The sequence below is a fragment of the Eimeria maxima genome, genomic scaffold, assembly GCF_000499605.1.
Source record: "Eimeria maxima Weybridge genomic scaffold, Emw_scaff253, whole genome shotgun sequence".
NCBI lineage: Eukaryota > Apicomplexa > Conoidasida > Eucoccidiorida > Eimeriidae > Eimeria > Eimeria maxima.
The window spans coordinates 16,235-39,396 of NW_013563735.1; the positions used below are offsets into that span (position 1 = coordinate 16,235).

Genomic DNA, 23,162 nt, shown 5'->3' on the forward strand with positions numbered 1-23,162 from the left:
GCTGTCGCTGCCGATGCTGCCCACACATGGGTCCCTTAGAATAGTCAAAGCGCTGCGATTTCTGCTGAAGGAATGCTGCAGCAGCACTAGGAGCAGCAGCAGCAGCAAGAGCAGCTGCAGCAAAGACAGAAGCCGGCAGACGAACTACCCAGAAGCCCTGTTGCACCTAAAAGACAGCACAGCCCTATTACTGATTAGTTGCTGCTGCTATTCTTGCTGCTGCTGCTGCTGCTGCCCAAGCATGCAATGTTGCTGCTGCTGCGCTGCTGCAGCGCGCAAGCATTCAATAAGGGGCAGTTGTATATTGCTGCTGCTGTTGGCAGCGTTGCTGCTGCTGCTGCTGCTGCTGGTGTTTCGGGTGTTACTGCTGTGTTATGAGGGATAACTGGCTGCACAAGCTGCTGCCGCTGCTGCTGCTGCTGCTGCTGCTGCTGCGAGGTGCAGCGGTAGCAGCAGTCCTCAGCATTAAGAGGCAAAAGTGACACAAAACAACTATAAGAGATAATACAATTAAAGAAACAATGGAAGAGGCAGCAGCAGCAGCTGCTGCTGCTGCTGCGGCTGCTGCCGCTGCTGCTGCTGCCAGGCGGAGCCGCTGCCGACAGCAGCAGCTCCAGCTACCGCTACAAGCTGCTGCAGCAACACCTTGAGCGTCAGCAGCAACTGCAGCAGCAGCAGCAGTTGCTGCTGCTGCGTCTAATAGATATAAATTAACTTAGTTAATAACAACTAAGAAGGAAGCCCTAAGAAGACTTTGCTGCCTAGTTTGCTGCTGCTGCTGCTGCTGCTGCTGCTGCTGTTGCTGGCTGGTGCCCGTAAATCCGATCCCAATGCGGGGCATTTATTCCTGCGGCTGTTGCTGCTGCTGCTGCTTCTGTCGGTGTCCCTGTGCTGCAGTATGCATGCAGCGGTGCTCAGGTGTCTGTACACCGCAGCTGCATGCGTCCTTCTATACTGACCATAGTGTGGGGTGAGGTGTGGGGCCGCAGCAGCAACAGCAGCAACAGCAGCAACTGATGCTGCTGCTGCAGAAAAATACAGCATGACTATTACACGTATATACAGAGCTACTGCTGAAGGATAGGAAGGTCTGCTGCTGCTGCTGTTGCTGCTGCTGCTGCTGCTGCTGCTGCTGCTGCTGCTGCTGCTGCTGCTGCTGTCAGGCGGGCAGACATCTGGAGCAGCAACAACAGCAACAGCAGCAACAACAGGAGCAACAATGAGGTGCAGCAGAGACAAACCCTCTGCTGTTTCCTCTTTGCTGCAGCTGTGTTGAATATGCGGTGCATGTACATTGTGCTGCTCCTTATTTGCTGCTGCTGCTGCTGCTGCTGCTGCTTCCTTTTATTTAGTTATTTAGCGCTTCTTACCTTCTAAAGCCTAAAGAAACAGCAGCAGCAGCAGCAGCTGCTGCTGCTGCTGCCTCTGCTGCTGTTCCTACAATGTAGCGGAGGTGCAGCAGCAATGGTTAGTTGCTACAGAAATACAGAAACAATATAACTGCTGCTGCAACTGCAGCAGCAGCAACTGTAACAGCAACAACTGCAACAGCAGCAACTGCAACAGTAGCAACTGCAACAGCAGCAACTGCAACAGCAGCAACTGCAACAGCAGCAACTGCAACAGCAGCAACTGCAGCAGCAGCAGCAGCAGCAGCAGCAGGTTTAGTAAGCTACCTGTTGCTGCAGCAGCAAAGCTAGCCATGTCCTGTTGCTATGAAATAACCTAAGACATGCTGCATGCCATGCTTCTTCTGCTGCAGCAAAGTGCATGTGCTGCTGCTGCTGCTGCTGCTGCTGCTTGCGGTATTCATTGTGCTGCTGCTCCAATCTTTCAACCTCCTGCTTAACTACCATCTGCTGCTCCTCCAGTTGCTGCAGCTGCTGCTGCACCTGCTGCAGTTGCTGCTGCTGCTTCTGCTGCAGCGCTTCTTCCCCACGACGTTTGGATATCCGCAGCTTGTGCTGCAGCAGCACCTGCTGCTGCATCAGTTGGTGCTGCTGCTTCTCTTGCTGCTGCTGCTGCAGCTGCTCCAGCCGCAGCTCCCTCTCTACCTCACGGACACGCTTAGCAGCAGCAGCAGCAGCAACTGCTGCTGCTGCATCTGCCTTACCTCTCTCCATTATATCTTCTGCGTTTGCCATACAAGGATGCCCGTACACCTGCTGCTGCTGCTGCTGCTGCTGTTGCTGCTGCTGCTGCATGCGCATGCCTCGGCTAGATGTTCGGCGTTGCTCCGGCTTATGCTGCTGCTGCTGCTGCAGCTGGTGATGCTGGTTACGGACAGCAGCAGCAAAAGCAGCACGCAGATCAATTTCTTCTGCTGCTGCCTCCTCGAGGGCTGCTTCTAGTTCTCTGCTGCTGCTGCTGCTGTTGCTGCTGCTGATGCTCTTAGGAGGAGGACGAGCACTGTATGCGAACTGTGTTTGCTGCTTATAGAAGGTATCTAGCTGCTGCTGCTGCTGCTTCCTCCTTGCTGCAGCAAACTGTGCCCGTCCTCCAAGTACAACTAGCTGCAGCAGAAAGAGTCTTTTGCTGCTGCTGCTGTTGCTGCTGCTGTTGCTGTTGCTGTTGCTGTTGATTTTTTTCTCAGCAGCAGCAGCAGCAGCAGCAGCAAACTCAGCAAAATTCTCCCTCTCCTCTGCCTGCTCCTCCCCCCATAAAGGGGAAAGATATGCTGCACCTGCTGCATAGTCTTGCTGCAGCTGCTGCAGCAGCAGCCGCTGCTGCTGCCTAATAGGCAGGTGCTGCCATAGGGGCTCTATAAGGCGTAAGTACAGCACAGACAGCAGCAGCACAGCAGCAAGGTACAGCAGCAGCAGCAGCAACCATCGTAGCTCAGGTACCTCTCTTATTTGCTGCTGCAGCAACAGCAGCAAACGCATACGTCTCCTCTGTCCCCAGTGCTGCAGCTGCAGCAAAACACGACGCATGCGCTGCGCATGCAGCAGCAGCAGCAGCAGCTTCAGTCTTAGCCAACGACGCAACCTTCTTATATATGTTCGTCTCTTTAATCGTTGCTGCTGCTGCTGCTGCTGCTGCTCCTGCAGCAGCAGTGCAGATTCTCCATTCGCCTCTGTTACTTCTGCAGGTGCTGTTGCTGCTGCTGTTGTTGCGCCTGTTGCTGCTGCTGTTGCTGCTGCTGCTAATTCTTGGTGTGTAGGGGAAGGAGTAGCTACAATTTGTGGCTTTCTTTTGCTGCTGCAGCAAGGGGGATCTTTCGCTACTGCTGCAGCAGCAGCAGCTGCTGCTCCTCCTCCTCCTTGTGTGGCTGCCATGATGGCTGTACGCGACTGGGCAAACAACTTTTGCTGCTGCTGCTGCTGCTGCTGTGGGGAGAGCAGCAGCAGCAGTTGCAAGCCAGGAGACTAATTGTCCTATAGTTTCTCCCTTCTTTATCTCCTGTCTCTCTTGTGTCTCTGTCTCCTCTGCTACTACTATACAAACCCTAAACCCTAAACCCTAAACCCTAATTTGTAAACCCTAAACCCTAAACACTAATTTGTAAACACTAAATGGTAAACCCTAGGGGATATTTCTATGCAGACGCAGAGATAGCTAAGGGGACTAATCTAAACCCTAAACCCTAAACCCTAGTAAACACTAAACCCTAAACCCTAGTAAACACTAGTAAACCCTAAACCCACCAACCCTAAACCCTAATTTTCTTTTCTTTAATTTCTTCTGTTATTACAGCAAAGAATTATTGCTGCAATATAAGAAACCCTAAACCCTAAACCCTAAACCCTAGACACAGTCGCCTCGCCCGGCAGGGGGCCCTGGGGGCCCCCGCGGGAGGCCCCCAGGGTCTAGGGTTTATGGTTTAGGGTTTAGGGTTTAGGGTTTGTAACTAGGGTTATAAGCTTGGCTTTCTTTTAGAGGGATTTATCTGCTCTGCTGCAGATGTAATTCATTGAACCTTAGCAGCAGCAACTGCAGCACGAGCAGCAGCAGCGACAACAGCTGCAGCTGCAGCAGCAGCAGCAGCAGCCAGTCAAGCCTTCTCCCTTTAGGCTGCCGCTGCCGCTGCAGCGAATGCTCGTAGTAACAGCAGCAGCAACAGCAGCAGCAGCAGAAGATACCCGCGCTGGTACGGGTGCAGCTGCTTAGAAAGGCAGCAGCAGCAGCAGCAGCAGCAGCAGGAACAACACCAGCAGCAGCAGGGTTTTAGCCTACAATAGCTACCGGAAGGGGAACACCAGCAGCAGCAGGAGCAGCAGCAAGAGCAGCAGCAGCTGTGTAGCAACGAGTAGCAGCAGCTGCTGCTGCCAGGAGTGGCGGCTGCCCTATGCAGTACAGCAGCAATCTGCTGCGCTGCTGCTGTTGCTGCTGCTGCTGCACTGCTGAGCAGCAGCATGACTCTTCAGCCCGTGTAGGCCGCTGCAGCAGCAGCAGCAACAACAACAGCAGCAGGTGTTTCTGGCATCGTGCCCGCCGACACCAGAGGCATGCAGCAGCACAAGCTCTGCTGCTACTGCTGCTATTGCTGCTGCTGCTGCCTCCTGCTGCTGTTAGCGGGTACCGTACATCTGTACGTACACTGCAGCAGCCAATAACCCCAAATGCCCTCAGCAGCAGCAGCAGGTGGCTGCAGCAGCAGCAGCAGCATCAAAGGTCACAGCAGCAGCAGCAGCAGCAGCAAGGAAGTTTACCGCTGGTCGTCAGCTCATCACAGCTTGCTGCTTGTGCTGCTGCTGCTGCTGCCAGCTTCCCTTCGGCAACATGCAGCAGCAACAGCAGCAACGGCAGCAGCAGCTGCAGCAGCAGCAGCAGCAGCAAGAAGGGCTGCAACCTTTTTATCCTCCGCAGCTCCAGTACATCTATGCCTGATCTGCAGCCTGATGACCTGTGGACAGAAGAGCAGCAGCAACAGCAGCAAGAGCAGCAGCAGCAAGAGCAGCAGGAGCAGCAGCAGCAGCAGCAGCAGCAGGAAGAAGAAGCTTGGGGAGACGAGGAAGGTTTTGTGTCTGTAAGATCAGAAGAATTTCCTACCCGTATATGGAGTTCTTATGAAGCTGAGCTGCAGCAGCAGCAGCAGCAGCAGCAGCAGCAGCAACAGCAACAGCAGCAGCAGCAACAGCAGCAACAGCAACAGCAGCAGCAACAGCAGCAACAGCAGCAGCAACAGCAGCAACGGAGACAAGAGCGAGGCTTTCTGAAGCCATTCTACCCGAGGCGTAGGCCCTACCAGCAGCAGCAGCAACAGCAGCAGCAGCAATACCAGCAGCAGCAGCAGCGGCAGCAGCACCAGTACCAGCACCAGCAACTGCAGCAGCAGCAGCAGCAGCAGCAAGGGAGATGGGAGAATGAGGGATCTGCTGCTGCAGCAGAGATATCGCGCTGCAGGTCGTTAGATCAGCTGCTGCAGCTGCTGCACCGTCTTGCTGCTGAGAAGCCGCTGCAGCAGCAGCAACCTGTTGTGCTGCTACGGGCACTGCAGCAGCTTGCTGCTGTTGCTTCAGACAGCAGCAGCAGCAGCAGCAGCAAACGCATGCAAGGCCACAGGCCCCACAACCAAATAGCACGCTTTCCCATAGTCAAGGTGAGACACAACAACCTGCTGCTGCTGCTGCTGTTGCTGCTGCTGCTGTTGCTGCTGCTGCTGCTGCTACTGTTATTGTTGCTGCAGCGGCATGTAGCTTGAGCGTTCCTCCCTCAACATCCGGACCTGTTGCAACCCTCTCTGCTGCTGTTGCTGCTACTGTTGCTGCTACTGTTGCTGTTGTTGTTGCTGCTGCTGCTGCAGGACTTGCTGCATGCATTAGAGCAGCAAAGAACATCTATAGAAGCACCAGGTGCAGCAGCAGCCCTTAGGAGTCTTAGCCGTCTGCGTCTGGTGCCGCAGCAGCCGCTGCTGCGTGCATTGATGTTTCCCCTTATAAGCAGCAGCAGCAGCAGCAGCAGCAGCAACAGCAGCAGCAACAGCAGCAGCGGGGAAGAAGGGAAGATCAGATGGAACCTTACTCCTGAAGGATTAGGTGAGTCCACGTAAACCCTAAACCCTAAACCCTAAACCCTAATGGTAGCGTGAGTTACTTACGGGCCTAGTAGAACATCGTCTGCTGCTGCTGTTGCTGCTGCTGTTGTTGCTGCTGCTGCTGCTGCAGTTTCTTTGTGGCGAGCAGCAGATGAAATGCCTTTGCTGCAGCGGCAAAAGCTGCTGATGCAGCAGCTCGTTGATCATACAACTGAGCAGCTTAATCAAACAGCAGCAGCTGCTGCAGCTGGTCCTGCTGCTGCTGCTGCTGCTGCTGCTGCTGCTAGGGAAGCAGAACCATTGATGCCGCAGCATGCGGTGACGATCGGCCGCTGCGCTGCTCGCATGCGATTTGGCTGTACCTTCACCTCGTTGACGGAGGTAAGCTGCTGCCGCTGCTGCTGCTGCTGCTGCATGCATTGCTGCAGCACTGCCGCAGGTGCATGTGTTGATGCACCATTGCTGCTGCTGCTTTATCTGCTGCTGTTTCTGCTGCATGTGCCGCAGGGCCTGAGCAAGTATGTCTGCACGTGCTTGGGCGTTGATCCACGGGAACAGCAGCAGCAGCAGCAGCAACAGCAGCAGCAGCAGCAGCACGGGCTGCACAGCGTGACGCGAAGGGACAGATTTCTTGCCCTATCGAAGTGCCTCTTTGCGCTCGCTCGGCTGGAGGAGCAGCAGCACCAGCAGCAGCAACAGCAGCAACAGCAGCAGCAGCAGCAGCCTAATGAGCTAAGGCCTTGTGTATTTTCTACAGAAGAGATGCAAAAGTTGCTGCTGTGTGCTGCAGCAGACTTGCATTGGCTGCAGCCACAGGAGATGCCTTTGCTGCTTGCTGCAGTAAATTCCCTGCTGCTGCTGCAGCAGCAACAGCAACAGCAGCAACAGCAGCAACAGCAGCAGCAGGAGGGAGACACCAGCCCAGTCGAAGCAACAGCAATAGCAACAGCAACAACAGCTGCTGCTCCATCGTCTTTACAGGCTGCTGCTGCAGCATTTGCTGCTGCTTGCCGTGCTGCTGTACTGCAGCATCTGCAGCAGCAAACCCTTAACAAAGAGGAGACGGTCCTGCAGTTGCTGCTGCATCTTCATGTGCTGCATGCACGTTGCGGCCTGCTGCCCACGGAGTCTGCTGCTGCTGCTGCTGATATTGATGACCTTGCTGCTGCTGCAGAGTGGCAGGACGTTGCTGCAGCACTTGCTGCTGCTGCCGAGGCTCTGCGGCTAGGGAACTCCCTAGCAGCAGCTGCTGCTGCAGCAGCAGCAGCAGGAGTTACCTCGTCAGAGGGGGCGTCCAAGACAGTCGAGGCGGGTGCAGCAGCTGCTGCAGCTGCTGTTACAGCAGCAGCAGCAGCAGAGACAGCTGCTCTCCATCGTCTGCTGCTGCACTACGGCGTTGCAGCGCAGCAGGACATTGTTACTGTTGGGCCTTTGCTGTTGCAGCAGTATAGCAGGGATCCTGTAGCAGCAGCAGCTGCTGCTGCTAAGCTAAGAGCGGCAAACACAGCATCGCGAGATTCTGCTGCTGCTGCTGCTGCAGCAGCAGCGCAGCAGGAGAAGGATCGCTTTCGAACCATCATTGCTACTACTTCTGCTGAAGAGGTGCTGCAGGTCGTTGCAGCAGAAGCAAACCGATACAGAGAGAAGCAGCAGCAGCAGGAGCAGCAGCAGCAGCAGCAGCAGCAGCAGCAGCGCAGGATAGAAACGGCAGCAGCAGAGGAGGATGCCGCAGACAAAGCAGCAGCAACAGCAGCAGATGCGCTATACGGCTTGGATCCCAAGAGCATAACAGCAGCACTACACCAACTCGCTGTTCTCTGGCAGCAGCAGCAGCAGCAGCAGCAGCAGCAGCAGGAGCTGCTGCTGCGGCTGCTTCTGGATGACAGAATGCTTCTGCTGCTGGCAGCAGCAGCAGCATATGTCCCTCGTGCTGACGGCAGTAGCACCCGCATACTATGGGCACTGCAGCGGCTCGGTTTGCTAGGCTCTTTGCCTCTGCTGCAGCAGCAGCAACAGCAGCAGCAGCAACAGCAGCAGCAGCAGCAACACCAGCAAGAACAGCAGCAGAAATACCAGCAGCTGCTGTCTCTAAGGAGCCGTCTGATTGAATCCTTGCTGCTGCGGCTGCAGCAACTCTGCGAGCAGCAGCGGCTGCTGCCGCAGCAGCTTGCTGCAGCATTCCGCTTGCTTGCTGCTATGACTGAAGAGGGTGACACAGCAGCAGCAGCAGCAGAAGGAGCAGCAGCAGCAGGAGTAGCGGACATCGGACAGGAGCAGCAGGCAATAAGGACTGCTGCTGCGGATGCAGACATAGCAGCAGCAACAAGGAATGTGCGTCTTGCTGCTGCTGTCTGCACCACCATGCTGCAGCAAGTGCAGCAGCTGCAAGCAGCAGAAGCGTCATCTGTGCTGCTGGCCCTAGCAAAGCTGCGGTGGCTAGTGCTGCCAACCCAACAGCAGCAGCAGCAGCAGCAGCATCAGGAGCAACAGGAGGAGGAGGTAGAGGAGGTGGTGTTGCTGCAGCTGCTAATTCAGCAGCAGCTAGTTCCTGCGCTGCTGCAGCGCATGCAGCAGCTGCTGCCTGTCTGCAACACCCAGAGCATTGCTGCTGCTATATGGGGCGCTGCAGTTCTGCAGCAGCAACAGGAGCTGCTGCTGCAGCAGCAGCATAAACAGCAAACCGTCTCGGAGATTGCTGCTGCTGCTGCAACCTTGCGAGAGGCGGTAGTCGACTTTGTTGCTACTGCAGCGCAGCAGCTGCAGCAGCAGCGGCTAGTGCCACGGGAGGGGCCGCGCTGCCTAATGCTGCTGCTGCAGGCCTTTGTGCAACTCGCCCCGTTGCTGCTGCAGCAGAAACAGCAAAAGGAGGAGCATTCCCTGCAGCAGCAGCAGCTGCTGCTGCTCGACGTCATCCAGGCAGCATTGAAGCGCACCACTGGTAGCAGCAGTGCTGCACTGCTACAAAACGCACAGCAGCAACCCACAGGTGACCCCTATGCTGCAGCAAATGCTGCATGGTTTGAGGGATTGTGTGGGGCCCTGATTGATGCAGCAGCAGCAGTTAAGGCAGCTGTCACGGCGGAGCCTCTGCAGCAGCAGCAGCAGCAGCAGGAAGAGCAGCAGCAGCAAGAGGAGGAGGAACAGCAGGGGCAGCAGCATTCCGTTTTGCCTTATAGGATTGGCATCCGTTTGCTGCAGTCGCTGCTGTCTGCTGCTGCTGCGCTGCAGCAAAATTCAGGTGTACGTGCAGCACAACAGTATATAGATACATATGCTGCAGCAGCAGCACAACGATCTTTGCTGCAGGCAGCAGAGCAGCTAAGGAGGTCAATACTAAGACAGCTTGCAGCAGCAGCAGAAGAACAGGAAGCAGCAGCAGCAAGAGAAGCAGCAGCAACAGCTGCTGGTGCTGCTGCTTCTACTGCTGCTGCCGCAACAGAGGGAGAAGCAACAGGGATACAGCCTGCAGCAGCAGCAGCAGCATCTGCTGTCTATACACCCCGAAAACAGCAGCTAGTGAGGGCAGCGCTGCAGGCATTAAGTGCTGCTAGACGTCTTGATGGGCTGCAGCAAGTGCAGGAAGCAGCAGCAGCAGCAGCACGAGCAGCAGCAGTAACGGAGACGTTACTCCCCGTAGCAGCAGACCCCACAGCAGCAGCAGAAGCAACAGTAGAGAAGAACACATTGGCGCTGCAGCTAATCAAGCATTTGCTGCTGCTGCTGCCTCCTAATGCAACTGAGCTGCTGCTGCAGCTGCTGTCCGAAGCACAACGCCCTGTGCAGCTGCTGCAGCTGTCTGCGCAGCAGCTGCAGCGCCAGCAGCAGCAGTATCAGCAACACCAGCAACAGAAGAATGCAGGGCAGCAGCTCCTGCACAGTTCTGAGACCCCTAGATCTGCTGCTGCTGCTGCTGCTTCTGCTGCTGGATCTCGTCGCACTTTAACATCGCGATCTCGTGCAGCAGCAGCAGCAAGAGCAGGTGCTGCTGCTGCTGCAGCAGAGCAGCAGCTGCAGTCATTTGCTGCTGCACTTGGTAGCTGGATCGAAGCCAACTTGTATAAACTCGATCCAGAGGTGCAGCAGCAGCAGCAAATGCTGCTGCTGCCTCTTGTTGAATCCTTAGGGCTGCAGCAGCTGCTGCTGAATACATTAGAAAGCCAGACAGAACTAACACAGCAGCAGCAGCAGCAGCAGCAGCAGCAGCAGCACGGTGCCAGACAGCAGCTGCTGCTGCTGCTGCGGTGGAAGCGACGCCTTGGACTACAGAGGGTTGCTGCGCTGTTTGCTGCTGTTGGCTCGAAGCTGCTGCTGCTGCCTCCCCAAGAACAAGCAGCAGCAGCAGCAGATCTGCTGCTAGTGCTGCAGCGCCTGCAGCAAGACGAGCGGGAAGCTGCTGCTGCTGCTGCACTTCAAGCTTCTGGAATCGGGAGCAGCAGCAGCAAAAGCAGCACCAACACCAGCAGCAAAAGCAGCAACAGCAGCAGCAACGGCAACAGCAGCAGCAGGAAACGCGGCAGCAGCAACAACAGCAGCAACAGCAACAATGTTCAGGAGAAACCTTCAGCTCTGCTGCTGCAGTCGTTGCTGCAGCTGTTGGCTGCTGCCCCGCCAGCACACGCTCAATGTAAATACGAGGGAGAGGAGGAGGAGGAGCAGCAGCAAGAACAGCAGCAGCAGAAGCAGCAGGAGTCGCTGTGGAGTTTGCTGGACTTGAGGACTGCAGCTCGCGCTGCAGTTGCTGCAAAGGATTTGCTGCAGCAGCAGCAGCAGCAGCAGCAAATCTCAACCGGTGCAGCAGCAGCTTTGCTGCAGTCTCCAATAACAGATTTGCTGCAGCGATTAAAGGGTACGGATATGCATGCTGATGGGCCTGCTGCTGCTGCTGCTGCTGCTGCTGCAACAAGCAACCGCACTGCATGGAACGGCGGTTACGGGATGTCTGCTGCAGCTCTGGCTGCTGCTGCTGCTGCGCTGCTGCGATTGCGCCCCTTCATGCAGCAGGAGCAAGCAGCAGCAGCAACAGCAGCAGCTCGGCAAGTGCTGCTGCGCCTCTGCAGTACTGCAGCAATGAAGCAGCAACAGCAGCAGCAAGAGCAGCAGCATGCGTCCGCCCTCGCCAACACAGCAGCAGCACTGCTTCGTGAGTTGCCGCAGCTACTTCAGCAGGGGACAGCAGCAGCAGCAGCAAATGGTGCTGCTGCTGCTGCTGGTGCACCATTGCAACTGTTGTCTCCCGAGAGCAGCAGCATATTTGCTGCTGCAGCGAAGCTGCTGCGGGCTGCATGCGAATATTCTCTGCTGCTGCCGTGGGGGCATCGGCTGTCTCTTGCTCATGCAGCGTCTGCAATAGCGTTGCATGCAGCAGCAGCAGCAGTTGCTGCTGGGCCTGCAACAGAGTCAGCAGCAGCAGCAGACGCATGCAAGACACTGACAGCAGCTGCAGCGCTGATGCGGTCCTGCTGCAGCACAATGCGTATACCTGCTGTTGCTGCAGTCTCTGCTGCTGCACCCTTAGGAAAGGCCTTTGCTGCTGCCCAGAAGCTGCGGCCCATAGCCGCAGCAGCCGCAGCAACAGCAACAACAGCTGCAACAAGAACAACAGCAACAACAGCAGCAGCAGCAGTAGCAGCAGAACTAAATAAAGCTATAGAAGACATCGATGCAGCAATCAGCTGCTTATCTGCTGCAGCAGAGGATTTGCTCCTCGGCCCTTCTGGTGCAGAAGCAGTAGCAGCAGCAGCTGCTGCTGCAGCAACAGAAGCAGCAGCAGAAGAAGAGGGCATCAACCAATTGGCAGCTCCCCACGGTGCTGCTGCTGTTGCTGCTGCTGCTGCTGCAAAGGGAGCTGGAGAGCTGTGGGAGGCAGCTAGACTTGCGCTGCAGCAGCAAGCAGCAGCAGTAGCAGCAGCAGATGCACTACATTGGTGTGCTGCTGCTGCTGCTGCAAGCAGCACAGGCTTGCTGCAGCAACGCCATGAAGCACCATCAGGAGCTGCAGGAATGGCAGCAGCGGCAGCAGCAGCAGCAGCAGGAGCAACGGCAGAAGCAAAGGCAGTCAGGTCTGCTGCTGCAACTGCAGCAGCAGCAGCAGCAACTGCTTCTGCTGCTGCTGCTGCATGGGTTGGCTTGCAGCGCGCTCTCCGTCTATGGGAGGGGCCACCAGCCCCGCGGCTGTCTGCTGCTCTTAGGTTAATAAGCAGCAGCAGCACGGCTGCTGCTGCTGCTGCTGTTGAGGATACGGAAGCTGCAAAGGAAAGCGAAACAGTGTCTAAGGAGCCAGAAGCAGCAACAGCAGCAACAGCAGCAACAGCAGCAGCAGCAACACCAACAGCAGCAACGAAATCCCTAGGCAACGACGCTGTACTCCTCTGGCTAGCTGCGGAGCTGCTGGCAGCAGAAACACAGCAGCAGCAACAACAGCAGCAGCAAAAGCAGCAGCAGCAGCAGCAGCAATTAGACCATGAATTGACTTCTGCACGCCGGCATTTGCTGCAGGCTATTCTCTCAATGGCGCATGCAGCAGCACCTAAGTAAGAGGCCACCTGCTTGCTGTTGCTGCTGCTGCTGCTGCTGTTTCTGCTGCTGCTGCTGTTGTATCTGTTGTGCTCTTGCTGTTGCTGCTCTTGTGCGTTGCTGCTGCAGAAAGAAAACTACTGCTGCAGTTGCTGCCAGACGTCTGGGTGTGCTGCTGCTGCTGCTGACAGCAGCAAACCGCCTAGGCGCCTTCGATGCCCTCCACTGGCAGTCGCTGCAGCAGCAGCAGCAGCAGCAGCAACAGCAGCAGCATGCAGCAATAGAGGAAGAAGCCCAGCTGCAGCGCGAAATTTTTCAGGTACTAATAAAATTTGTTGCTGCTGCCATTTAGCTGCTGCTGCTGCTGCTGCTTAGCTGTTGCTGTATTCCTTTAATGCTGCTGCTGCTGCTGGTGTTGCTGCTGTGTGATTTGTGTGCAGGTGCTGCTGCCTGGTTTAGCTGAAAGTTTTGCTGCGCTGCTGTCAAGACAGCAGCAACAGACTAAACCCCGTGACGCAGACACAGCAGCAGCAGCAACAGGAATAGCAGCAGCAGCAGCGCAAACCCTGCATTTGCTGCGTCAGGCTCGTGCAACACACGAACCGCTGCTGCTGCAGCTGGCTGCTGCCATTGACCACGCAGCAGCAGCAGCAGCGGCAGCAGTAGCAACAGCAGAGCCCCAAGCAGCAGTGTTTGCTGCACTTAAGCCGCCGCTGCAGCTGCTGTCGGATGCTGCATGCAGCCAAGAGGCTTCTCCTGGTCTTGCTGCTGTTGCTGCTGCTGCGCTACGCCTCGCTGGAGTGCTGCAGCAGCAGCAACAACAGCAGCAGCAACAGCAGAATCAGCAGCAGAGGCAGCAGCAGATGATGATGCAGCTGCCTCAGACCGTCCGGGTGTTGCGGCTCGCGCTGACCGGCCTCTTTGCTGCCAGCAACGCAACAGAGCAGCAGCAGCAGCAGCAGCAGCAGAAAGGTTACCGAGGGTGGGATGCAGAGTCAGCAGCAGCCTACCGTTCGTTGCTGCAGGAGGCAATTGATGCAGCAGAACCGTTGCTGCAGCGGCTGCATACAGCAGGAGCAGCAGCAGCAAGTGCTGCTGCTGCTGCTGCACCGCATGCAGCAGCAGATCCCCTAATGGAGGAACTAAGGCAGCTGCAGGGCCGCGGTGTCTCCGTATTGGGTGTGCTAGATTGTCTTAACAAGGTACTGCTGCTGCTGCTGCTGCTGCAGCTGATGCTGCTGGTGTTGCTTCGCTTGCTGCAGTTGGTGTTGCGCTTGCTGCTGCCGCTGCTGCTGCTGCTGCACGTGCTGCTGCTGTTGCATTTGCTGCTGCTGCTCTGCTGCAGATTCGTTTACTTCATTGCGGTCCTGCCGAAGGGCAAGGGGACAACGGAGAAAAACAGCAGCAGCAGCAGAAGCAGCAGCAGCAGAAGAAGAAGAAGCAGCAGCAGCAGCAGGAAGAGGGCCTGCTGCAGAGCGCTGCTGCTCCCATTGCTCCTTCCTGCTGCAGCAAATTGTTTGCTGCAGCAGACTGGCGGCTGCTGCTGCGAAGGGCATCGTTACTAGAAGGAGACAGCAGCCACCAACTGTCTGCTTTGCACAAGGTATGTTGCTGCTGCTGCTGCTGTTCCTGCTGCTGTTCCTGCTGCTGCTGCTGTTCCTGCTGCTGTTCCTGCTGCTGCTGCGCATGTGGTTGCTGCTGTTGTTGCACTTACTGATCCTTTTTGTTGCATAGTATGTGCTGCTGCGGCCTCTTATACTGCTCTCGCTGCTGCTGCTGCTGCAGGAGGTGAGCGCTGCTTTGCATGCACTGAAGATACCTCATAGTAACGAGGCATGGACAGAAGACGGTTTGCTGCTAGACATGCTGCTGCAGCAGCAGCAGCAACAGCAGCAGAAGAAACAGCAGCAGCAGCAGCAGCAGCAGAAGTATCAACAGCTAGCAGTAGAAGCAGACGGCCCGCTGCATTTCGTTTGGCGCTGCCCCGAAGCGCAGCAGCAGCAGCAGCGGCAGCAGCGACGACAGCAGCAACAGCAACAGCAGCAGCAGCAGCAGCAGCAGCAGCAATATGGTCTAACAGCACTAACAGCATTAAAAAGGCATTTGCTGCTGCACTGCAGCAATTCGTTTGTTGCTGTTGACACCTGGAGGTGGGCAGCCCTCAGCAGCAGCAAAGACAAGCAGCAGTTCCTGCTGCAGCTGCTGCAGCAGCAGCAACAGCAGCAGAAGACACGATAGCAACAGCAGATGCTTATTTAACAAACGCCTGCTGCTGTCTTAGATACACGAACTCTTGCTGCAGCAAGTATTGCTGCAGCAAGTGTTGCTGCAGCAAGTGTTGCTGCAGCAAATGCTGCTGCAGCACGTATTGCTGCAGTACGTTCTGCTGCAGCAAGTGCTGCTGCAGCAAGTTTTGCTGCAATAGATTTAGTAATAGATTTTGCTGCAGCAGAATGCTGCTGCAGCAACTTTTGCTGCAGCAAGGTTTGCTGCAACAAGCTTTTGCTGCAGCATTTGCTGCTGCAGCAGGTGCTGCTGCAGCAAGTGCTGCTGCAGCATGCACAGACTAGCCTGTATTACACAGGGAGCCTTAACCTTTCCGCCTGTTGTTGCTGCTGTTGCTGCTGCTGCTGCTGCACTGCTGCTGCTACATCACGAGAGACCCTACAGCAGCACCGATATAGGAGCAGCTGCTGCAGCAACAGCAGCTCCAGCAGCTGCAGCAGCTACTGCAGCAGCAGCAGCTGCAGCAGCCGACAAAACAGATCATAGAGGCTGTGCAGCATTTGCTGCTATTGCTTGTCTAGATTGCTGCAGTGATTGCTGCTGCTTGTCTTGCTGCTGCTGCTGCTTCCCCTTCGCGATTTCTCTATATTGCTGCTGCTGCTGCTGCCACTGCAGCAAGTCCTCGTGTTGCTGCTGCAGTTGCTGCTGCAGTTTCTCCATTTGCTGCTGCATATCTGGCGTCATTTTTTCCCTAAGAGTTTGCTGCAGTTGTATAGCTTGGTGCAGATATTGCTGCTGCTGCTGCTGCTGCAGCAGCTGCTGCTGCTGCCGCAGCTCCTGCCTCCCTGAATTCCCTTCCCTCTCTGTTCTTATAGTCAGCAGCTGCCGCAGCAAACGGCGGCGGTGCAGCAGCTGCTGCTTCGATGCTAAGCCTCCACGCCGCAGCAGCCGCAGCTGCGCAACAGATTGACGAGCAGATAGCACCTCCTGCAGCAGCAGCAGCAGCAGCAGCAGCAGCAGCAGCAGCAACAGCAACAGCAGCAGCAACAAAAGGGGATGAGGATGGGGATGGGGATACAGACTAGAGCTACGCACCTCGAGCTAAAAATGCAGCAGGCAGCAAACAGATACAGCCCCAGCAACGACAGCAACAGCAGCAGCAGCAACAATAACAGCAGCAGCAGCAACAACAACAACAACAGCAACAACAACAGCAGCAGCAGCAGCAGCAGCAGCAGCAGCAGCAAGTATGTGTGTGCTAACCCTCTCTATCTCTGGGATAGAAAGAGCTCGAATTGCTGCAGCCTTGTAAAAACGCATGCAGAGAGCAGCAACGCCTATTTGCTGCTGCTGCTGCTGCTGCTGCGGTTGCTGCTGCTGCTGTTTGAGCTGCTGCTGTATAGCCCGCTGATATGGATTATATGCTGCTGCTGCTGCTGCTGATCCTGCTGCTGATCCTGCTGCTGATCCTGCTGCTGCGTCAAAGCTCCTTATGGGGGAGAAGAAGAAAGAGGAAGCAGCAGCAGCATGACGTGGGGATGGTGCTGCTGCTGTTGCTGCTGCTCCAGGGGGTGGCCGTGCTGCTATCCAGCATGTACATGGCTGCAGCAGGAGCTGCAGCAGCAGCACATGCAGCAGCAGCAGCAGCAGCAGCCGGAAACCCCAGCAGCGTTCCATACGTGTCTGTATCTTAACAGCATCACTTTCTGGTATACTAGCTGCTGCCGTTGCCCCTCAACTTGCTGCTGCTGCTTCTGCTGCTGCTGCTGCTGCTGCAGCTACATGCCTGCAAGCCCCCCACCCACGGCATAGGAAATCTGCTGTTGCTGCAGCATCTAGCAGCAGCAAAATCGAGTTAAGAGGAGTAATGAAGAAGAACTGCTGCTGCTGCTGTTGCTGCTGTTGCTGCTGCTGCTGCTCCTCCATGCATGCATGCATCTGGCACTGCCGACTGTCGGCGGCGGCTGCATGCAGCAGCAACAGCAGCAGCAGCAACGGTGGGCTGCTGCTGCTGCTGCTGCTAAAATCCTTTAATGTACTTTTAATTGTATTTGTATATTTCCTTTTTTTTGTTGTTTATAAGCCTAAGGAAGGAGCAGCAGCAACAACAACAACAGCAGCAGCTGCTGCTCCTGCTGCTGCAGCAGGAGCAGTCGAGTCTTGCGGTATCGACTTGGTACCCACAGCGCTAATCTCTAAGCAGCAGCAGCAGCAGCAACAACAGTAGAAGCAACAGTAGCAGCAACAACAACAGCAACAGCAGCAGTAACAACAACACCAGCAGCTGAAGACAATCGGAAGGTTGTGCTGCTGCTGCTGCTGCTGCTGCAACTGCTGCTGCTGTTACTACTAGTACTCATGCTGTGTTGCTGCTGCTGCTGTTGCTGCTATAGATGATGCCCCTCAGTGCTTCTTGCTGCAGGCCAAGAAGGCTGCACCCGCCACCCAGGCTTGGGCTAGGCATGCGCCTGCAGCAACAGCAGCAACAGCAGCAGCTGCTGTTGCAGCAACAGGAGTTACTACAGCAGCACCACCAACATCTGCTGCTGCAGCAGAAGCAGCAAGCGTTCTTGCTGCAGCACAGTGTGACCCCACACAGATGCTATGAGCGCCTCTACTCAACAGCAGCAGCAGCAGCAACACCGGCAGCAACAGCAGCAGCAGCAGCAACATCTGGTGCTGCTGCTGCTGCTGCACCTACATCTTTGCGCGTCCCTCTTCGTTTGTTGGAGGGCAAAGTTCCTGGTGTTGCTGCAGCAGCTGCTGCTGTAGTACAGCTGCTGCTTCCAGTTGCAGCAAGCAGCAGCAGCAGCAGCAGCCGCATGTCTGCTGCTGAAGTATCTCGTTGTATTCAAGCTTCTGCTGCTGCAGCAGAGTTGCTGCTACCGTTGTGCAGCAGCAGCAGCAGCAAAGGAGGAACAGAGGACTTGTGGCAGTGGTACGGCTGTTTGTTGCTCGGCTCCGAGGCCGGCAGCAGCAGCAGCAGCAGCAGCAGCAGCAGCAGCAGCAAAGGATTTCTTGCTCTAGCTGATGCAGCAGCAATCTTAGCTGTTGCTGATTGTTTTGCAGCAAAAGGATACAACAGCATCAAGGCATGGCGTTGCATCTTTGCTGCTGCTGAGGCACGCATGCAGCAGCAGCAGCAGCAGCACAAGCAGCAGCAGCAGCACCACAAGCAGCAGCAGCAGCAGGGTGACAGCAGCTTAAGAGCTGCTGCTGCCTCTTGCAGGCAGCAAATTGAAGCCCTCGCACAGCAGCAGACCCAAGCTGCACCAAGCAGCAGCAGCAGCAGCAGCAGCAGCAGCAGCAATAGCAACAGCAGCAGCAGCAGCAGCAGGGAGGATGTGCTGCAGCAGGTGTCTGTAGGGGGTGTACGTGTGCTGCAGCTGCTGCGTGCTGCAGCAGCAGTAGGCGCTGATTGGGTGTGGGGCCGCAGCTTGCTGCAGTTGCTGCTGCAGCAAACTGCGCACTTTGCTGATTTTATTTCTGGCGTTGAGTAAGCAGCAGCAGCAGCAGCAGTAGCAGCAGCAGTAGCAGCAGCAGCAGTAGCAGCAGCAGCAGCAGCAGCAGCAGCAGCCAGGGCAGTATAGAGTTGGTTGTCATTCTGTTTGTTGCTGTTAAACATTTTTATGCTGCTTGCTGCTGCTGCTGCTGCTGTTGCTGCTGCTGTTGATGCTGCTGCTGCTACTGCTGCTGCTGCTGCTGCAGGTTACTGTCTCTTGCTGCAGCAGCAGGAGTTGGTGATGTAGGTAAGGAAGTAAATAATTTCTGCTGCGCCTTTGATCGTCATTTGCTGCTGCATGCACAGCCGCAGCAGCTGCTGCTGCTGCTGCGGTGTATAGGCACCTCAACAGACATTGAACAAGAATATCTACAGCATATAATGAGGTATTATGTCTTGGTGCTGCTGCTGCTGCTGCTGTTGCTGCTGTTGCTGTTGTTGGTGGTCATTACTGTTGCTGCTGCAGCAATGGGGGTTATGATTGGTTTTGCTGCTGCTGCTGCTGCTGTTGCTGCTGCTGTTGCTGCTTTTTTTGTGACTCCTCCTCTCTTTGCCTCTGTGTCTGTTGCTGTTAATATTTTTGCTGCTGCTGCTGCTGCTGCTTCTGCTGCTGCTGCTGCTGCAGGCGTCTGCACTGTTTTGCTGCCTTAGGCTTGCTGTCTCCTTATGAGGAGACGGAGACACTTGGGGTGTATGCGCAGCTAGGCATAAGACACACGACCTTTTGCCGTCATATGCTGCTGCGGGTGCAGCAGCAGCAGCAGCAACTGCAGCAGAAGCAGCAGCAACTGCAGCAGCAGCAGAAAGAGCAGCGAAAGGAGCAGAAGGAGGAGGAGCAGCAGCAGGAACAGCAGCGGGAGCAGCTGGGGCTGACAGAAGCAGACCTACTGCAGCAGCAACGCATGCAGCAGCGGATCCTGCTGCTGCACTTCCTGCAGCAGCTGCTGCAGCAGCACAGACAGCAATTAGCAGCAAAATCTGATATACTTATAGAGGTGCTGCATATGCAGCGCATGCTGCTGCTGCGGCCCCCTGAACTGCTGCTGCAGCAGCAGCAACAGCAGCAGCAGCAGCAGCAGCAGCAGTTAAGGACAGCAGAAGACTTCTTAGATGAAGCAGCAAGACTTGCAGCAACAGCAACACTGCAGCAGCAGCAGCAGATATTATCTATGCATGCAGCTAGCTGCAGCAGCAGCAACACGGGGGGCATGCAGAGGGAGCTGTACAGACACCGCAACTATTCATTAGGTTTAGGTGTATATGCAGATAGTGCTGTTTGCTGCAGCAGCAGCAGCAGCAGCAGCAGCAAAGTGCTGCCTCTTGTTACTCTTCCTATCTATGAAGTTCTTCATACAGAAGGATTTGCTTCTGCTGCTGCTGCTGCTGCTGCACCTGCTGCACCTGCTGCAGCAGACCCAGCAGCAACTGCTGCTGCTGTTGAAGCAGCAGCAGCAGTAGGAGAGACCTTCCATAGAGAACAGCAGCAAAAGGGGCCAACAATAGAAGCAGCAGCAGCAGCAGCAGCACCAGCAGCAGCAACAGCAGCAGCAGCAGCAGCAGCAGCACAGATCACCACTGGTCAAGCAGTAATGATTTTAGATGCCTTGTTTAAGGTAACTGCTGCTGCTGCTGCTGCTGCTGTTGCTGCTGCTGCTGCTGCTGCTGCTGTTACTGCTGCTGTTGCTGCTGCTGCTGCTGTTGCTGCTGTGCAGTTTATTGCTACTGCTGTTGCTGTTTCTGCTGCTGTTGCTGCTGCAGCTAAAGTATCACCATGCATGGCCTGAGGTTCCTGCTGCTGCTGCTGCGCTGCTGCAGCAGCTAAGCAGCAGCAAAGAAGTAATTAATACATTTGATCCAAGACAGGTACAGCAGCAGCAGCAGCAGCAGCAGCAGCAGCAGCAGCAGCAGCAACTGCAGCAGCAGCAGCAGCAGCCATAACTGTCTCGTTTTTAGTCTCCTTGTATTATCCCTTATTTTATTTATTTATATATAAATATATGTATTTATGTATTTATTATTTATTTATTTATTTATTTATTTATTTATTTATTTATTTATTTATTTATTTATTTATTTATTTATTTTTTTTAGGTAATAGGTGTCTCCCTATTATGTAGTCAATTAAAGAAAGAATTTAATTCTTCTCTTCTTACTACTCTTACTTACAGGTATGCTGCTGCTGCTGCTGCTGCTGCTGTTGCTGCTGTTGCTGTTGCTGCTGCTGCTGTCTGTGCTGCTATTTCTATCTTTGCTGCTCTCTTTGCTGCTGTATCTGCTGCTGCATCTGCTGCTATATCTTTGTCTGTGCTGCTATATCTGCTGCTGCTGCTGCTACTAATATGTATGCTTCTGCTGCTGCTGCTGCTGCTGCTGCTGCTGCTGCTGCAGGATAACAGGGGACCTAAGGAGTAATATATTATGTCCTTCTTTATTATCTTTTTTTCTTCTTTCTTTGTTGCATGCAATTTCTTATAAAACAAAAGAAAAAGGGAATAAATATTTTATTAATATAAGAAGAATTAAGCAGCAGCAGCTACCATGGTTCCTTAATCCTCCTCCTGCTGCTCCTGCTGCTCCTGCTGCTCCTGCTGCTCCTTTTGCTGCACCTACAGCAGCAACAGCAGCAGCAACCAAAGATTCCCTCGCTGTACAGATTGCTTCCTACATATGCACACATGTCTATGAGTAAGACAAGCAGCAGCAGCAGCAGCAGCAACAGCAGCAACAGCAGCAGCAGCAACAGCAACAATCGCAGCAGGTGTAGTATGATTTGTCTGCAGGGCTGTTATTCAAAAGTCTAGGGTTTAGGGTTTAGGGTTTACGAGGGTTTAGGGTTTAGGGTTTACGAGGGTTTAGGGTTTAGGGTTTATGAGGGTTTAGGGTTTAGGGTTTATAAGGGTTTATTAGGGTTTATTATTTCTGAGTGTTTATTATGTCTGCTACTGCTACGGTTGCTGCTGCTACTGTTGCTGCTGCTGCTGCTGCTGCTGCTGCTGCTGCTGCTGCAGGTTTAATATAAAGGATATTTGCTGCTGCATGCGTAGTTTATCTTATTTAGGGTTTAGGGAAAAATCTTTTTATTTAATTTTTCTTCCTTTTCTTCTTAATAATATTTATTTAATTAATAAACAAGATGTTATTAATCTTACACAAGTATTTTTATTCCTTCTGCTGTTGCTGCTGTTGCTGCTGCTGTTGCTGCTGCTGCTGTTGATCCATCTGCTGCTGCTCCTGGTTTTCATGAGGGGTCTGGTGATGTTTTTGTGTTGCTGCTGCTGTTGCTGCTGCTGCGTTTGTTGCTGTTGCTTCTGTCCCTAATTCTGACTCTGCTGCTCTTGCTGCTGCTGCTGCTGCTGTTGCTGCTGCTGCTGCTGCTGCTGCTGCTGCTGCTGCAGGCATTAACTCGTGCAGGTATAAAAGACAATCAATTTATTTATCATTTAGGGAAACAATGGCAATCTCTTGTTGCTGCAGATAAGAAAAAAGAAGCAGAGCAGCAGCAGCAGCAGCAGCAAAGGCAGCAGCAGCAAAAACTCACTGATGGACCCCCAATGCAACGCTATGGATGACCTTGCTGCTGCTGCTGCTGCTGCTGTTGCTGCTGCTGCTGCTGCTGCAGCAGCAGCTATCTGCATCTTTCCTTTATAACTTTTATTATTTCTTTAAACTTGTATAGTCATGCATTTCCTAAACAGCAGCAGCAGCAGCAGCAGCAACAGCAGCACTAGCAGCACCAGCAGCAGTAGTAGCAACAGCAACAGCAGCAGTAGCAGAAATACTGCCTTAGCGTTGCTCCATCGCAAACCCTAAACCCTCGGACTAAACCCTAAACCCTAGCAGTAAACCCTAGACCCTCGGACTAAACCCTAAACCCTAGGACTAAACCCTAGACCCTCGGACTAAACCCTATACTCTAGCAGTAAACCCTAAACCCTCGGACTAAACCCTAAACTCTAGCAGTAAACCCTAAACCCTAAACCCTAAACCCTAGCCCTACTAAACCCCTGGTAAAAGAGCTTCACAGCACAAATAGATGCTGCGTTGTTCAAAAGTTTCTTGTAGCTGCTGCTGCTGCTGCTGCTGCTGCTGCAACAGCAGCAGCAGCAGCAGCAGACTCTTAATGCAGCAGCGCCACCAATAGCAGCATTGCTGCTGAAAGGCAGCAGCAGCAGCAGCAGCAACTTTTGCTGCTGCTGCTGCAGCTTAGACTGTATGTGTACGGATCCTCTGCGTCGTATTGCTGGTGCATTTGCTGCTGCGACTGCTGCTGCTGTTGCAGGTGCTGCATTTGCTGCAGGAGAGCAGCTGCTGTTGCTGCTCCTGCTGCTGCTACAATTGGCTATCCATTAGGACGGTGGCATAGCAGCAGTTTGCTGCTGCTGCTGCTGCTGCTGTGCATCACCAACTGCATGCAGCAGCTGCAGCAGCCACTTCTTTGTTGCAGGGTCATCCTTAAGACTTGCATGCAGCTCAGGGCTCCTGTTGCAGCAGCAGACACACCAACACAGCAGCAATTGCTGCATTATCTGCCGCTCCTCCTGCTGCTGCTGCTGCAGTGTTGCTGCTGCTGTTCCTATACTATTGCTGCTAGTGCTACTACACTACTGCTGCTCCTGCTGCTACACTATTGCTGCTCCTGCTGCACAGCTGCTGCTGCTGTTGCTGCTGCTGTTGCTGCTTCTGCTGCTGCTGCTGCTGCTTACTTTAAGGCATCTGGAAGACACTGTCTGAGTGCTTCTCTTGCCCTTGAATTGTCCGCTAGGCGTAAATAACATCTGCAGCACACAAACCCTAAACCCTAAACCCTAAACCCTAAACCCTAGAATACCAACAAACAACAGCACCGAAGTAAGTAAGAAACCCCCAAAAAACCGCATAAATGCCTAAATGTTTTTCCTCCCTCCCCTGCCTCCTCTTCTTCTCTCTCTCTCTCTCTCCCCCCCC

The 23,162-nt window shown here is 54.5% G+C and overlaps 4 protein-coding genes across 4 annotated transcripts; 2 read left to right on the top strand and 2 right to left on the bottom strand.

The window, feature by feature from the left end:
• Positions 1-1,664: 1,664 nt before the first annotated feature.
• Positions 1,665-3,278, bottom strand: EMWEY_00024510 (hypothetical protein; the record flags this gene model as incomplete). Its single annotated transcript, XM_013478019.1, has 1 exon — positions 1,665-3,278. One exon carries the CDS (start codon positions 3,276-3,278, stop codon positions 1,665-1,667), a length of 1,614 nt encoding a protein of 537 aa, XP_013333473.1.
• Positions 3,279-4,822: 1,544 nt separating this feature from the next.
• EMWEY_00024520 (hypothetical protein, conserved) lies at positions 4,823-14,728 on the top strand (the record flags this gene model as incomplete). Its single annotated transcript, XM_013478020.1, has 8 exons — positions 4,823-5,542; positions 5,747-5,978; positions 6,108-6,358; positions 6,485-12,507; positions 12,620-12,809; positions 12,931-13,669; positions 13,867-14,093; positions 14,276-14,728. The coding sequence occupies 8 exons, from the start codon at positions 4,823-4,825 to the stop codon at positions 14,726-14,728; spliced, it is 8,835 nt and encodes a 2,944-aa protein (XP_013333474.1).
• Positions 14,729-15,256: 528 nt separating this feature from the next.
• Positions 15,257-16,654, bottom strand: EMWEY_00024530 (hypothetical protein, conserved; the record flags this gene model as incomplete). The annotated part of the gene is made up of 3 exons (XM_013478021.1): positions 15,257-15,703; positions 15,980-16,205; positions 16,518-16,654. The coding sequence occupies 3 exons, from the start codon at positions 16,652-16,654 to the stop codon at positions 15,257-15,259; spliced, it is 810 nt and encodes a 269-aa protein (XP_013333475.1).
• A 458-nt stretch (positions 16,655-17,112) lies between these two features.
• Positions 17,113-20,156, top strand: EMWEY_00024540 (hypothetical protein, conserved; the record flags this gene model as incomplete). Its single annotated transcript, XM_013478022.1, has 4 exons — positions 17,113-18,212; positions 18,425-18,465; positions 18,870-19,831; positions 19,977-20,156. 4 exons carry the CDS (start codon positions 17,113-17,115, stop codon positions 20,154-20,156), a joined length of 2,283 nt encoding a protein of 760 aa, XP_013333476.1.
• Between the last annotated feature and the right edge of the window lie 3,006 nt (positions 20,157-23,162).